General features: G+C 35.9%; 2 protein-coding genes across 5 annotated transcripts in view; one reads left to right on the forward strand and one right to left on the reverse strand.

Moving 5' to 3' along the window:
• DNAJC2 (DnaJ heat shock protein family (Hsp40) member C2) overlaps positions 1 to 10,727 on the forward strand; it is a 32,990-nt gene extending 22,263 nt beyond the window's left edge. Inside the window, exons 13-17 of one of the 2 annotated variants that reach the window (XM_020984530.2) lie at positions 7,363 to 7,547; positions 8,285 to 8,385; positions 8,556 to 8,663; positions 9,566 to 9,720; positions 10,551 to 10,727. In XM_020984530.2, coding sequence (XP_020840189.1) covers positions 7,363 to 7,547; positions 8,285 to 8,385; positions 8,556 to 8,663; positions 9,566 to 9,720; positions 10,551 to 10,625 — 624 coding nt within the window. In that variant the 3' untranslated portion in view covers positions 10,626 to 10,727. Of the gene's footprint in view, positions 1 to 7,362; positions 7,548 to 8,284; positions 8,386 to 8,555; positions 8,664 to 9,565 lie in introns of both variants that reach the window. The other variant, XM_078154517.1, reaches the window with a different exon arrangement.
• Positions 1,073 to 16,929, reverse strand: part of PMPCB (peptidase, mitochondrial processing subunit beta) — a 37,810-nt gene continuing 21,953 nt past the window's right edge. For 2 of the 3 annotated variants that reach the window (XM_078154519.1, XM_078154523.1), the window contains 5 exons: positions 14,969 to 15,129; positions 11,618 to 11,703; positions 11,455 to 11,543; positions 11,150 to 11,225; positions 1,073 to 1,334 (listed from right to left, as the gene is read on the reverse strand). In XM_078154519.1, coding sequence (XP_078010645.1) covers positions 1,204 to 1,334; positions 11,150 to 11,225; positions 11,455 to 11,543; positions 11,618 to 11,703; positions 14,969 to 15,129 — 543 coding nt within the window. In that variant the 3' untranslated portion in view covers positions 1,073 to 1,203. Of the gene's footprint in view, positions 1,335 to 9,387; positions 11,068 to 11,149; positions 11,226 to 11,454; positions 11,544 to 11,617; positions 11,704 to 14,968; positions 15,130 to 16,929 lie in introns of those variants that run through there. The other variant, XM_078154521.1, reaches the window with a different exon arrangement.

Here is a 16,929-nt window from a genome sequence, read left to right on the forward strand (position 1 = left end):
CTTTTTACAGATAAGCTTGGCCAATTGTGATGAATCCTTTGGCCATGGCAGTCCATAAATACAGAATGCCTCTTGAGTTGGACTTATGTAGTGATGGTGGTAGAAAAGGGAGAGACAGTATGAAGAATCATAGTTTTTAGACTATGATTGTAAATAAACAGTACCTTTGACACTCAAATTTTTTTTCCCTTTACGGATCACCATTTCTTTTTATTTGCACACAATAACAATGCCCTCTGAGGAACACTGTAGCTTAGTGTTCAAAACAAATCCTGTCCTGAAGCATATGTTTTAAAGACTTTGAGAGTAGTAAACTTGGATCCAAAGGCTTTAGCACTGGCATCTTTAGTTGGCTGCCTTAGGATTGTTGAGCTTGGCAACCTCGAGGTCAGTGGGCTTAGCCTTAGAATCGTTGGGCTTGGTGATGTTGGTGCCAGTAGACTTAGTGGGCTTGGTAACTTTAGAGATCATTGGTTGTGGCAACCTTATATTCATGCTTGGTGATCTTGGGACCTGGATGTTTGGCAGTAGTAGTGGGGCTAGTGCATCAGGTGGTAACTGTAGGGGGTTGTAGTCTTGGCAAACCTGGGCCTGATCTTGTTCTTGGGGACTGTGATGCTAAGGCTTCAGACACTCAGAAACTGATGGCTTTGACATTGTTGGCCTGCATCTTCTTCAGTTCCTGCTTAGCCTCTTTAGCAAAAAATGTTTCTTAGAAATTTGGGGTCACCCCTTTCAGAACCTCTTATCTCTGCAACTTGGGTGTCTTGATGCTATTTATGTTCCATTTATCGGACTTATTTTGGGTGGTACGGTTCTTACACTTGGCCATCTTTATTTCTCACCACTTGTGTTGCTGTCATTCCATGGACTGGAAGAGACCAAGAATGAGAGAAAAAGCAACTTTGGTACATTTTAAATTGTGAGATCCTCATTCACTTACTAGTGCTAATGGATATACTAATGGAGGAACTGAATTATATAAATTCTGACACTCTTAGTATAAATGAAACCAGAAGACAAAATAAAGTTGTAGTTAAAGATAAATAAAAGAATGGTATGAAGAGATCTATTAAGGACTTGAAGCATTTGATTTATTATTCATCCATAGGCAACAAGAAACTGGGAATACTTGGTCATTTTGTATTAACAGAACTCATGATGAACATTTGCAAAAAAAACTACCATGAAGATAATTGCAACTTATGCATCAGCATCTGTTGCAGAGGACAGGAGATGAAAGAATTCCCTGAAGAATTTAATATTCTCCATATAAAGTGAATGTAATATTGTAATACTCGGTGGCTTCTCTGCAAAAGTGGACATAAGAAGAGCTGCAAAAAAATAAGTTGAAAAACATGGTTCAGGACTAAGAAATGAGAAAAGTCAAAAGTTTATAGACTATATGAAAGCCTCACACCTAAATATCATGAATATTTCCTTCAAGAAGAGAGTTGTATGACACGGATACGGTGAGCACCAAATAACATCACAAAAAAACATTAAGTGAATTCTACCTTAGGAGAGAAGAAATGACTAGTTAGTGACGTGAGATCTGAATCAGCTGTTTATATAGTCAGATCATTGACTTATTAGAGAGCAAAGATCAAAATCAATACCAGATTAGAAGAATTAAAACAAGAAGATAGAGTCTTCTGTTGAGTGAACTCCAGCTGGATATATTGAAACAAGTTATTGACACTGAAAAATGGAAAGTGGTTGAAAGAACAAACATCAGTGCTGACTATCACCATTCTTGAGGAAACTTAAACAATACAAATCAGTTGCCCAAGGATAGTAAGAGTACCTTGAAATACCTCTGCCAGAAGATAAGTGAGAGTGAGGCCAGTCAAAGGCACCTTTGGTTCCTACATTGTGAAACTTGGTGAAATATCGTCCTAGGAGGATGATAAGCAGGGTCACCTCATAAGGTGGTGAGTAGAGGGAAAAACAAACTTTAAAAGAAAACTTGGCCAGGGACACAACTAAACCAGATAATCCCAAGGGCATTTCAGGATGAAATGGGAGAAAAACAAACACAAGTTGAAAAGGTATGTTAAAGTTTCTATGATCAATTATTTTCTCCAACAGTGAGAATTGAGCCATCACACTCAGACAGCATCACAGCCTCTACAATGCTACATGAGGAAGTAAAAGTAATACTAAAGAAAACAGAGCTAGAACAGCTGAAATAAACCATTTATGTACAGGGGAAGTCTATGATAGAAACAGTATTTCTGAGGGTAGCATGGTATTTTGAAGCTCACAGGGACTTAGGGGGCATTTCCCCTACCTTAAAGTAAACCCTAACTATAATGTACCCAAGAAGTATCTGGGCTCTGCTTTAAGGTCTCTAATGAGGCAGGGGAAGAGGGGTGGGGGAGATGATGTACCTATTGCTTTTCAAGGAAGGCTGTTTTGCTTTTGGATAACTAAATGTAAGCAAGTTTTTCCTAAGTCAAGCTTGAATTTGTCTCTTTGCCACTCCTACCCACTGCTCCTGTTTCTGCCCTGTGACAACAAAGACAAGTCTAATCCCACTTCCATATAAATCTTTTAGATACTTGAACATGATGCTCCTGTATCTCCTGAAATCTTAAAACAGCTCTAGTTCCTTTACTCTATCTGTTACCCAGACTCAAGGCTCATCATCATTCTGATTGCCTTCCTTTAAAGTTTCTGTCAGTGTCTTTTCTGAAGAACTTTGGAATTGATTGCATGACATGGGAGACATTGGCAAAGGACTGCCCGAAATGGTGTACCCACATCAAAGAAGGCTTTGTACTCTATGAGCAAAGCAGAATCACAGTAGCTCAAGAGCAATACAGCACAAGTAAATTTAGAGAATCTACAAATATTCATGTGGACCATTTGTGGCTGACCTGGTAGACCAAGCTCAAATTGGTCTGATCAGCCACAGTTGGACACATTGTAATTTGATTCTAACATAGTGATGTCATTTTGGTCCTCTTCAAGAATAGGGGGTAGCTAGGTGGCACAGTGGATACAGCACTGGCCCTGAAGTCAGGAGGACCCGAGTTCAAACCTGGCCTCAGACCAAACACTCGACACTTACTAGCTGTGTGATCCTGGGCAAATCACTTAACCCGAATTGCCTTTAAAAAAAAAAATGAAGAACAACCAGCCAACCAACCATCAATGTCTTTCTTAAATGTGGCCCTGAGAATATAATGCAATAATCCATAGCTAGCCTGAACAGGACACAGTACTTTGCCTCTTAAAACAGCTGAAACAAATCACATTAGCATTTTGGGCTGTCGTATTATGTGGCTGAGTCATTGAGCTTGCAGTTTTCCAAATCTTTTTCAGACAAATTGCTGTCTGACTTACCCCATCCTGACCCTGAAATTGACTTGTAAAATGTGAATATAAGGCTTTTCATGTGTTTTCATCATGTCAGCTATCGCTCCACTTTTATGCAGCCTACAATGAGCATACCTTCCTTAATTCAAGTTATTGTTGAAAATGTGAAATAGCACCAGGCCAAGCATAGATCCCTGGGACACTTCAGTAGAAGACTTGCCAAGTTAACATGAAGCAATTAATGACTGGTCTTTGAGTCCAGCCATTCCATCACTTCATAATTTAATTGTATCATTGTCTAGTCAACATCTCTCCATCTTTTCTACATATGAGGTAGTTTGTCAGATGCTTTGCTCAATTCTAGTTAAATTATATCCATCATTCAGTTAGTAAGCACTTACTTTGTGTCAGGCACAAGTGCTAAGGGATACAAAGAAAAAGAAAAAACACAGTATATAAAAAATATGTCCATGTATATATAACATGAAACAATATGTGTACCTTTATAGGCATATAAATGATTACCTCCAAAAAACAGATATAAAGTAATCATAGAAAGGGAAGGTGCTAACATATGGGGAAAGGCTTTTCAGGAAGTGGTCCTTGAATTGAGTCTTGGAAGTAGACAGGGATTCTAAGAGTCAGAGATGAAGAAATAAAAAGTGTTCTAGGTATGGAAATAGCCCTGGCTATTTCCATACCAGCTGAAGAGAAATAGAATACTGAATGTAAAAAACAGCAAATAGACTAAGATGACTGAACCATAAAGACATAAATGAAGAAAATAATATGTAAGAAGACTGTTTAGGGGCCCTGACCTACTTATTTAGTAACAGTCAAAATAGGAAATACATTCAGTTTAGCATGACCTGTTTTTGATGAAGTCAGGCTGGCTTTTTGTAATTGCTGTTTTTTCTAGGTATTCGTTGAAGATACTCATTGGCAAACTGTTCTTGTTTTTTGAAAATTGGAGCAGTATTTGCCCTTCTACTCCATCAATATAACTTCCATTCTTATAAGTCTTTCAGATGTCAGTCAGCCAGTAAATTTTTTAAATATCCAAAGATATGGTTCATTTGGGCGAGGTAACTTGAATTCATCTAGACTCTTACTATGTTCTTATTTATCTTGGATATCAATTCCTTGTTAGCTATTTTTGTTCTGTCATTTCTAGTGCAAGGGTCATTTTGCTTGCCAGAGAAAACAGAAGTAAAATAAGAACCCAGTTTCCAAATGCTTGGAAAAAATCATAGACTTTATTATTACCCAAAATAATGACAGAAAAATACCAATAACTACCAATCCAAATGATAATTTTCCATTTCTACAAAATCTCTGAGAACACATTCATGGGGGTATCTTTGGTGAAGGTATGAAAAGGATAAAATGCCCTTTAAAGGCTAAGTGCCCTCTTGCACGTTTCAAAATCATATGAGATTCCTTTAAAGATTTAACGTGGAGATAACTTTGTTCATTGACCCTCCAAAATAGGGAAAGGGGAGGCATATGCTTGTCAGAGGTGTTTTCCAAATGGCATGTAGGATGTCTGGTTTAAAAGAGGGATGGAGCAGTCCTCCAGATGTTCCCTTCTTTGCAGATGACAATGCTAATTGCATCAAAACTTAAAACATCCTGTAAATATTATTAGTTAACTCTGTAGAGCTTCCTAATTTTTTTATATATTTATATATGTGCATGTATATACACATGCACATACATATAAATATATATGGTAGTTTGCTCTACAGTGCTACATGAGGAAGTAAAAGTAAACAACTGAAATAAATTATATACAAGAAAGTCTGATAGAAACATATACAAGCATATGTATGTATAATGGCAACATATATTTGCCTATATAAGAATTTATTTATATATGTGCTTATACATGTGTATATGTATGTATGTGTACACACACATCTAAGTCATTTCACATAAATGACTTAGATGAGTTCAACCTATCTACATGGGAAAAACCAAATGAATAAGTCTGTTGTCCATATAAGCCACTGATTTGATATTTACATGAAATAATTTAATATTTCTTATTAAATTCATTTAATATTTCATTAAATGTAGGTATAGACACATATAGAATCTTATATATAGATAAGTGTATATGGGGTTGGAGATGGATCCAGAATTTACAAGTGGGCTTGATTGGCTTTGGGAAATTTTAATTAACTCATTCATCTCCCTAAATCAGAGTTCCATATTTTTAACATAAATACTTCTGTGGTGATTTCAAAACTGAGGTAGTATGTGATTCCTGAACATGAACCTGTATTTTTTGCCAAAACAAAATCTAAAACCAGACAAAGAAGTATGAAAGTTAAATATAATATTTATTAAATTGAGATGGGTCATCCAGGTGTTCAGACATCTGCTCAAACCAGTAGCTATGGGGATTTTATGTTTTAAGTGTAGAAGTCTGTTCACCTAGTTTGGAAGGTTTGATGACTTACTGGATGGAGACAAACAAGTAATTCTTGTTCAGATTCTTACTGGCTGGATTAGGTGGCCTCTGTGGTCACTTCCATCTTGGATTTTAGTGATGTTATATAGCTAGTAGTCATGCAATACCATGGTATTCAAAGAATTAAAGCTGAAGGTTACACAAATGATAATTGAAGAGGATGGGGGGAAAGGAGACAGTGGGTAGGTGGCAGTATACTACCAACAAAGAATTTTACAGAAACAGCAGCATATAAAGGACATCCAACAGCTATATATGATGAAAAAAGTAGGTTATTCATTTATATTAAAAACTAATGGACAGCCTGCAGGTAGCACTGACATCAATCTAATGTTAAGAGATCTAGAACCTTCCCCTCTTCCATGATTTCCTCCCCCAAACACAGTGGGGAGGATTTTTGGCATGACATAGACAAGAGTTGCACAGGATGAGGTGGGGATTGTAATCGGCACTATTAACCCTTCATGTGATAGATGAGAACCATCAAAATATTTACTGGAGAGTAAATAGAGTTAGAAAGGTTAAAGTGACTTGCCCACAGTAGTAATAGAGAAGTTGGAAGGCTGTTTTTTGAGAAGGCTAAGGTAGAATAGGTGTTAAAGGATGGAGGAGGACCTTTTTTAGTCAGAACCACTAAACCATGGAGCAGGGGTGGGAGTGAACAGAGGGCAGTGAGAATGGCTTGATTAGAGTTTGGGTTCAGGAGAAATGTTGGATGAGGCCGATTAGGAGATAAAGCTAGATAAGAATGAGCCTTGAACTGCAATAAAAATGTATAGGTCTGAGAAGGAGTGCAGGATGCATGCTTTAGAAAGATGAATCAAAGCATTATGCAAAATATATGCATTTTTTAAAAGGCCTGATGGAGAGGCTGGTGATTAAAAAAGATGCAGAGAGTACAAATGTGTTGGGTACAAGATCCCTTTAGGTTTGAGAAAGGACTAGATTAATAGCATAGGTACTAGGATTAGTTGTTATTTTGTGGTTTGGTTTTTTTTGGTGAGCAATTGGGGTTAAGTGACTTGCCCCAAGTGCCAAGTGTCTGAGGTCAGATTTGAACTCAAGTCCTCCTGACTCCAAGGCCAGAGCTTTATCCACTGTGCCACCTAGCTGCCCTCTAGGATGAGTTTTAATGGTTATTAAGAGAAACGTCTCTGAGACTTGAAGCGCCATTGGGAGGATAGATAGACCAAGAGGATGAGATGGAACAATTGAATGGCCTTTATCTCAGTAAAGTATGAGGCAGTTATTTTAGAATAAGATTGTAGAGACAAGTCCGACTCTAGGAAGTTAAAAAGAGGCCAGAATAACTGCTGGCAAGAGCACTCTACTGAATGTGTCAAGGAACAAATTTGCTTAAGTTCTCTTCAGCCTGGAAGCAAGTATATGGAAAGCAAATGAGAGGTGTTCCCAGGTTGGGAATTAGCATGGTAGATTATCTTGGAAACCTGGGATGACAATGGTAGGTGTAGCACCAAATAGTTTACCTTAAGTCTACACCAGAAATTGTCTAGTATAACTGTTAGTTTTAAGCAGTTGATCTTTACCTATCCTTCATGTAGATAGAAGAAATAAATGAGCAAATAAGAAAAGAAAAGGAAGAAGCTGAGGCTCGTATACGTCAAGCATCTAAGAGTACTGAGAAATCAACTGGTGGAGGTGGCAGTAGCAGTAAAAATTGGTCAGAAGATGACTTGCAGTTATTAATTAAAGCTGTGAATCTTTTCCCTGCTGGAACTAATTCAAGGTACCTCTTTTACTAAAATACTATTCAAAATACACTTACTAGAATCTAGCAATGAGAGTCTATACTTCCAGGCTATTTTTTAATCCATATAGTTGGAGAACAAAAGCATTCAAGCAATCCTCTTGATGTGAACCTAGACCTAGCCACCCTATACTAGAGTCTAATCCAAAATAGGCAGTGTTCTCATAAAGAAAATTCCAGTGTGAATCCTAAACTGGTTTTATTAAAATGTTTAAATATTATAAAGTAAACATTTCATACTAGTATCTCAGAAGAAATCATGATAAATAGATTTTTGGCTTATACCACAATACAACTGAAACCTTGTGTTTTATGTACTTTATTGTGTTTTCTCTTCAGTAGTAAGAGACTTATCCCCTCAATGCTGTTTCACTTCTCAAAACTAGACAGGCTTTCTTTACAGCTGGCCCCTAGTCAGATAGCCAATTAAGACTCTTCTGTTCAGATTCTAAATGAAATTATACACTTATTATGACAACATATGGAAATGTGCAATTTATGTAAAAATAATACACAATATTTTAAGATTTTGTTATGCACTAAAACATATTGGATGAGGTTTTGTAGAATATAAAGATCAAAGCATTTGAGTGGTAATAGTTTCAAGTAATAGTAATAATTTAAGCCAGTTTGTCCAGTTTGGTGAAATCCTGTAAGTAGTTTTTACTACAATAAAAACCCAAACAATATTGCTTCTGTTTTTTATCTTGTGATAGGTGGGAAGTTATTGCCAATTATATGAACCTGCACTCTTCTTCTGGAATAAAGAGAACTGCAAAAGATGTCATCAGCAAGGCAAAGAGTCTTCAGAAACTGGGTATTTAAAACTTCTAGTGAAATCATTTTAAGGGAAGAAACTGATTTGTCATATCAAGTACATTTTAGTAAATTAAATTTAGTAAATTCTAGGTGAGAATTCATTGTTGCATGAGCATTGATTTTGAAGTAGCTCAGGATGTAATAAATAAAGCTTTTCTTTCCTCTCAGACCCTCATCAAAAAGATGATATAAACAAAAAAGCTTTTGATAAATTTAAAAAGGAACATGGAGCTGTGCCTCAGTCAGACAGTGCAGCACCTTCAGAGCGGTTTGAAGGTAATGCTTTTTTTTTTTTAACTTTCTAATTAGATGGGAAATAATTGATGGGTACATCTATATCTCCAGGCTGCCAAAATCTCTTCAGTTCTAGGAATAGGCCCTGTAGTTACAATATTAGGAGAATAAAATGTTCACCTAATTGAATAATACAGTGCAATTAGGTTCATTGCAGATTTTTAGTCCTTGTTTTTTTTTGGGGGGGGGCGGGATTATATATAAGCAGACTGATTTGTTGTCCTTGCCTTTCAAATGATAGTTTTATTTTTATAATAGATTATTTTAACACTAGAGTATTACTATAGCTTATTTTCCAATGTAAGATTTCTCTAGACTTGTAAATTACTTTTTTCACATGAGTCATTGGGGCACAAAGTTTAAGGGTTCTAATTTTTCCTGTCATCCATACTTACAGAACAAAGGAAATTGACATTTTCGCCTAGTATGTATCTGAAAAGAAAGATTTTTCCTACCTCTATTTTTGATTGTCTCACTCTGTCAATTTAAGACAAACTGTATGACCTTTATAATGAACACTGGTAAAAGTCTTTAAGCAGTTTCTAACATAGTCCAGGTAAGAACTTCGAATTTATTCTAGTGAGGCTTTTTTTTTCCCACAGCAGCTGCCTGTATTAAAATAGGCAAATAGTCTTACTGTCTTTTGTTTTAGTTTCTTTAACTTTTAAGGGCAGATCAAAAGATATGTGAAATAAAACTCACTATCTAAAGCAAGCCAAAAGTAATGTTTTTATTTATAATTGCATATATAAAAAATGTAATATCATTTCAATAAATAAAAAATTAATCTAGGAGACAAGAATCTTTCACCATAATATTCTATCAAATAGTCATTACTAGTAAGACTCATCCTATAAAGTTTTTTCAAATAAATTTTTTTTTAGGTCCATGTACAGATTTCACACCTTGGACAACTGAAGAACAAAAACTTTTAGAACAAGCTTTGAAGACATATCCTGTGAATACGCCTGAGAGATGGGAAAAAATAGCTTCTGCAGTGCCTGGACGATCAAAAAAGGACTGTATGAAACGATATAAGGTAGTGTGTGTATACATACGTGTGTGTGTGTGTGTGTGTGTGTGTGTGTGTGTGTGTGTGTGTGTGTGTGTGTGTGTGTGTGTGTGTATATGTAATTCAGCAACTCACAAATTTTATTCTAAGTTAAATTGCATACTGTTGTCTTGTTAGGCTTCAGGGTACTAAAAAAGTCATTACAAAGACATGTAATTTACAGTAAAGTAACATTAATTCACAACAGACTTTTGGGGCTGGTTGCACTACAAGGAAGAGCCTCATGTCCAAGTGCCAACCTTCCAGAAACCATTTTTCTAGAAAATATTTTTAGATTCCAGAGTCCTACTCCAGTATCTCATTGTGGCAGAAAGGTAACCCTGGTTTCTCAAAGACTATGCCAGCATAGCATAAGCTTGGTATTATAAAGAAGCTTTTAAGTGTGGCCCTAAATTAGATGGCTTTCCAAGGAATATCCCCAAAAGTGGCTTTTCAACAGAAGATGGGCCACTGCTATTCAAGTTGTCATCTCAAAAGCCAGAGGTACTGTCACAATAGGCATTTAAATAAATATTTCTTGAATTTTATCAGAAAAAGGAGATGTGTTTGTACTATCGACCAAAACTTATTTTACCCATAAGCAGGAATACAACAGCAGATTTACTAAATCTAAACTTTACTTTGCCAACCCAGATACCTCTATTTGTATTTCCTCTAATGATCCTTTTTGGAGGTCATGAACAATAAATGTAAAGTATGAACTATATTCCATATTATCCCCACAAAATCTCCCTGAAATTCTTAAATAGAAGTTTAAAGTTTAAACTTTCAATTAACCTTTATTACTTTTTCTCTAGGAACTTGTCGAAATGGTAAAAGCAAAAAAGGCTGCTCAAGAACAAGTGATGAATGCTGGTAGAGCCAAGAAATGACTAAAGTTGACAATCTTTGTTGTGTTTGTTTTTATAATAAAACTGCAAATACTGTATAAATTTTCATTCTTAAACTTATAAAAACTCTAGTGGTATCTCGAATCATGTGTTTTTAGCTTACTGACAATTCCTCTAATAGAAATAGGTGCTGGTGGTATTTACTGCACTTTCCCTTCCTTACCTATTACAAAAAACTCCACAGTCTCTGATTGAGACTCTGTAAGGTTTCCTTATTTGTAATTACCTTTTAAAAGCCTGATACAAATACCATCTCACATTTTCCTGCTAGGTTCCAAAAACATTTTGATTTCTAAGATGAAAAGCCTGAATTTCTCAGGTTTTATAAGTAACATTTTCAAAATCATTTGATTAAAATCTTATTCCCGAAGCCAATACATGCCACTGCAGATTTTCTTGTAATCTGGTAGTTGCTCAATGGGACCTAAAAATTTTAAAGAAATAATAGTTAAAACATAATTAATACTAGTTTCCTCTCTAGGAAAAAATGGGGAAGAAAAGCTTACCAACAGCAGCTATGGCAGGGTGCTTATTATAAATATATTTTGTGCATACATCTTGTATATTCTGAGCATCAACAGCCTAAAAGAGGGGGAAAAAAGCAGGTGTAATGTAACATATTTGGATCTGCCTATAGTAAAAACAAGAAATGCTTACTTTGAAGGTGAACTCTAGTTCTAGACAGAACTTATCTGTAAAATTCTTAATCTGCTTATTAAGGGACCCTGAGCAATAAGACAATGTATCAGATTTCAAAATAGTAATCAAAATTGTTTTAGGCAAATGAAATTCTTTAGACCTAAGAACTTACATCAATTCTTGCTTCAAGCTCGGGAATGGGAATTCTCCGATTATAACATAACATTTGCCGACCAATATCTTCACAGATTGGAGTTGAACCTATCAAAAGAATAAAAATCTAGTTGCCCAAAACACACCCCAAATAAAAATAAAACTCCAGCCTTCAGCCTTACCATCAAGCTGCAGCAGCATATTTGTTTTCAAAAGATTCTTAGCTCGGGCAACTTCACTTTCAGTGACACTTGTACAGAGCCGTATCCTAAACATTGTGAACAAATAATAGACACCTTGAATCGGTTGTTATATCATCCCAGAATGCTTTTCATCATGTGTCTCATAAAACATCTAATGCAAGAATATGACTCTTATGTCACTGAACATAAGTAGTACTTTAAAATGTATTTTAATATCCTTTTTAAAAAATCACATCCCCAGGAGAGGGGCCTGATACACTTTCCTGGGCCTGAGAACTTTGCTACCCTTAGGAAACCTATTCCCCACTTCTGGTGATTCCAGTGAGCACAAATGTTGCCAGAAGGATCTTGAAAACACTGCTAAAGGATACAAAGTCTGAGGCAAGAAAAGTGAAGCCCTCTTAGAAATAAATACTTTAGTATTTTCATCACTGCTGCCCTCTCCAGGAGAAAGGCAGACTTGGTAATGAAAATACAGTTAAGACTGGTATGTGAAAATAGGATTTGGATTCTTGGACCATTAAAATAATGGAATGACAAGCTTCTAGCCAGAGACGGAGTGTACTTAATGAAAGGGTCTGATAAAAAACAAAACTGCCTAGAGGCTTGGAAATCTAATCAAAAGAATGCAGTAGAGATGCCTGTAAATTCAGGAGAACACATGCCTCATGGATAACAAGGTAAATTGGCACAAGAAGCAAATTTGAGAATTGGTGGGATGGACAATTTCTGGATGGATTAGGTACAATGAGGTTGCACTAGTAGTGAATATTAAGAAATGGAGATGTGTGAAAAGCAATGAATTTAAGACTCTAGGAAACTTGGGTTCAAATCCTACCTATGACAAATACCTTTATTTCATAAGGATGTGTTGAGGAATAAATGAGATAATTATGTTAAGAGCTTTGCAAACATTAAAGCACTACACATCACCTATATCTAAATGAAGAAATCCCAGAAGCAGGGTGGAAAGCATTTGGGAGAAAATGAAAGAAACAGAAGCGACAGGTATGTGGGTACTAGTGTAGTGGATAGAACACTGAAATCTCACCTCTTATACATAGCTAAGTAGCCATATCACTTAATTTCTCAGTTTCCTCATCTGTCAAATGTGGATAATAAAGTCTAGTACTTGAAATTACAGTGGGCTAGCTAACAGCTATGAAGTAGTTTCTTCCAGTGGAAAGGCCACTGAGCTGGGAAGTTAAAAGGACCTGGTTCTAGACGAGTCTATTTCTAATCAGTGTTGTGATGTCAGATCATTCACCTCTGAGTTTCAGCTTTCTCATTTATAAATTGAGGGGTTGGACTAGGACTTAATCTCTTTTAATCATGGGTCCCTTTGGCAGTCTGGTAAAGTCTAAAGACCTCTTTTTAGAATGTCATACATAAAACAGAAAGTCAATGATACTGAAATAAAGATATCAAAATGTTAAAAGTTCACAGAGCCCACATTAAGGACCTTTGACCTAGACACAAAGAGGAGACGTAGTGGAGTTCAGGGGGAAAAAAAGCCTGAGACAAGCCAATTAACCTGTTATACAGACATCTGGCTCACTGATATTCTTACTTTGCTAGAGCTTCCATTCTCTCAAAAGCACAGTAGGTTTTTTTTCCCATTCCTTTTTTTGGGGGTGAGGGGGGGCAGGCTAGGCAATGAGGGTTAAGTGACTTGCCCAGGGTCACACAGCTAGTAAGTGTTATGTGTCTGAGGATGAATTTGAACTCGGGTCCTCCTGACTCCAGGGCTAGTGCTCTATCCACTGTGCCACCTAGCTGTCCCCCTATTAATTTTTTTAATTTGCTCTGATGATAATTTCATACTAGAAAGGGTGAAGGAACTAACAACAGGAACCACTCTTCTGGTTCTGATTCTCACGAATAAGGAGAAACTGATCACTATAGCAGAGATAAGGGCACCTTGGGGAAAATGACTGCTCCATTTTAGAATGTGTGATAAAGTAGAGTAAACTGGGCACCCTTGTCTTTCAAAAACCGAATTTGAAAGAGTTCAAGGAAAGGATGGAAAGGATCCAATGTTTTAAAATTCTACACAGGCATTTAACCCTGGAGGGGTGGGAAAGTTCACAAAAATTCTGAAGGCACAAAGAACTGATTCAGATGAAGAGAAAATTATCTCAAGAGGCTGATCTGGTTGCACAGAGATCAACTCAGATTTTTTAAATGTACAAAAGATGGAAGCAAGAGTCAGAAAGGAGGATAAAGACAATGACCTGGCACAGTCCTTAAAAACAGCAGGTGCATTAAGGCTCAGTATGAGGTGGGCAAGGAATGATAAGAACACAAAAAAGTGAGGATTTTTTTAGCTGATGGAAATGAATGATGGATGGGATAGAATAATAAAGGCAGAAGGAAGAATAACAATGATTATTTTGCTTGTTCTCTGCTAACGAGAATAAATAATAGTAAGTTGTTTCCCAAGGTAAGAAGCTACAGTAAGAGTACTAGTTGCCATAAATTTGACTAGGCCCAAATGAACTACATCCTAGAACACTGAAAGAACACTGCTGAGGCACTGTTATCTGTGCAAGATGTCAGAAAATCAAAAAAGTACTATAGGACCAATGGAATTAAAATATTTGTCCAAGTTTAAAAAAAACAGAAGAGAGTAGTCATAAGGTTGATCTTACTGACTAAAAGAATGAGAGATCAATAAATAACCATTCACTAATTTTTTTCTTAATTGACATATTTTGTTTTTATATCACTTTCATTTTTTAATATATTCTTTTTTCCTCCCTTCTCCCAAAAGTCATACCTTATACCATAAAATAAAAGATAAAGACAAAAAAAGCTGTTCAGGAAAACCAACCAAAATAAGTCTAAGAGTTTAGATTACACTCCACAGCTACAGTTCCCTACTTCTTCAAAGATTACCTAGAATTAAACAAAGCCTCTCTCTCCTGTTATCTTTGTGGACAAGGCAAAGAGATGAGAGCTAGACAATTATGTATATTCAGAACTAGCTGAAAACAAATAGTAGTAATTAATTGCTGTTTGTCGTCAATTTAAAACGATGTATCTAGTGGACTATTCCAGGGAGCTGTCTTTGGCAAGGTATGTAAGAGCATGCATAAATTACTTTTTTAATTATCTGAAAACTGGTTCATTTTTAAGAAAAATTAAGTGTTGCCTAGAGAAACAAAAGGCAGTCCTTAAAATCTGGATTAGATCTCCCCACCGAGTCTAATTCTTTATTCAACAAATGGTTGAAATATAACATTAGCAATACAGTAAATTAAAAACTCTAAACCTAACTGATAAACCCCAACAAGATTTCAATTCATTTATCTGGTATTATTTTCTCACCATTCTCTCTGAACAAAGTCTATCATGTCTGCAACAGTAGCTGGCTCACAAACCATATAGAGTCCCCACAGTCCTGTATCTGTGTAGGAAGTGTTGAAGGACTGGAAGCTATGACAGAGGTTTCCATGACAGGTGATCTGGGCAAGCCTGCTAGACAAATTCTGTAAGAAGAAATAACACTAGGATCACTGACAGGCCGCAAAGAGTTTTGTTAGCATAAAAATAAAAATATTTTTCCTTGACCCTAGCTATATCCTCTTAAACCTATCATCTTCTCCTCCTTTACTGTCAAACTTCTGGAAAGAATAGTCTGTATTCTGTGCACTTCTTCACAAACCACAGTACTCATTCCTAAACGCCTTGAAATGCTCTAGTTTCCATTTACTGAAACTATTCTCTCAAAGGTCACCTGTGACCCCTTTATCTTCAAATTCACTACTGTTGACAACTTATTCCTGAAATTCTCTCCTTTCATTTCCATGACACCACACTCTTCTGGTTCTCCTACCTTTCCAATTATTCTTTTGCTGGTTCTCCTTCCTTCTTCTGGATGGTAAATTTAATTAAATTAACCAATGCTTCATCTATTTTATTGTTTTTTTCATAAAACCATCTTCTACTTTATTAATTCAATGGTTTTTTACTTTCAATATTATTAATCTCTCCTTAGATTTTTAGGATTTCCAATTTGGTGTTTAATTAGGGATTTTTAATTTGTCCTTTTTCTAGTTCTTTTTTTAGTTGCATGCCCAATTCAATGATCTGCTCTTTCTCTATTTTACTGATATAAGCAATTAGGAATATAAATTTTTCCCCTAAGTACCACTTTGGCTGCATCCCATAATTTTTGGTATGCTGTCTCATTGTTGTCATTTTCTTTAATGAAATTATCAGTTGTTTCTATGATTCATTCTTTGATTCACTTATTTTTTAGGATTAGATTATTAAATTTCCAATTAATTTTTAATGTATCTTTCCATTGCCCATTATTGAATGTAATTTTTATTACATTGTGATTTGAAAAGGATATATTTACTATTTCTGCATTTGGTTGTGAGGTTTTTAATGTCCTCACGTTTTTGTGTAGGTGCCATGTACTGCTGAGAAGATATATTTCTTCCTATTCACATTCAATTTTCTTCAGAGATCTATCATATCTAACTTTCCCAGAATTTTATTCACCTCCTAAAAGTCTTTCTTGCTTATTTTTTGTTTAGATTTATCTAGCTCTGAAAGTAAAAAGTTAAAGTCTACTACTAGTATAGTTTTATTATTTATTTCCTCCTGTAACTCATTCGACTTTTCCTTCAAAAATCTAGATGTTATACCATTTGAGCGTATGTTTAGTATTGATACTCTTCATTGTTTACGGTACCTTTCAGCAAAATATAGTTTCCTTCCTTATCTGTTTTAATTAGATCTACTTTTGATTTTGTTTTGTCTGAGATCACGATTGTTACTCCTGTTTTCTTTCCTTCACCTGAAGCGCAGTAGATTCTGCTCCAGCCCCTTACCTTTACTCTGTGTGTATGTCTCTGCTTCAGGTGTGTTTCTTATAAACAACATATTATAGGATTCTGGTTTTTAATCCACTCTGCAATCTCCTGTTTTATGGGAGAGTTCATCCCATTCACATTCATGGTTATAATTACTGTATATTTCCCTCCATCCTGCTTTTCTCATTTATCATTCTTTTGTCTCCGTTTCCCCTGTCCCTCCTCACAAGTGTATTGCTTCTGACCACCACCTCCCCCAGTCTGCCCTCCTTTCTATCATCTCTCCACCTTCTCCTATCCTTCTCCCCTTGTACTTCCCTATAGGGTAAGATAAATTTCTATTCCCAAATGAGTATGTGGTGTTATTCCCTCTCTGAGAAAATTCCAATGATGATAATGTTCAGGTGTTGCCCACCACTCAATCTTTCCCTCTACTATAAAAGCTCCTTTGTACTTCTTTCATAT

The sequence above is a fragment of the Phascolarctos cinereus genome, unplaced genomic scaffold, assembly GCF_003287225.1.
Source record: "Phascolarctos cinereus isolate Bilbo 61053 unplaced genomic scaffold, phaCin_HiC Scaffold_1;HRSCAF=81, whole genome shotgun sequence".
NCBI classification, from domain to species: domain Eukaryota; kingdom Metazoa; phylum Chordata; class Mammalia; order Diprotodontia; family Phascolarctidae; genus Phascolarctos; species Phascolarctos cinereus.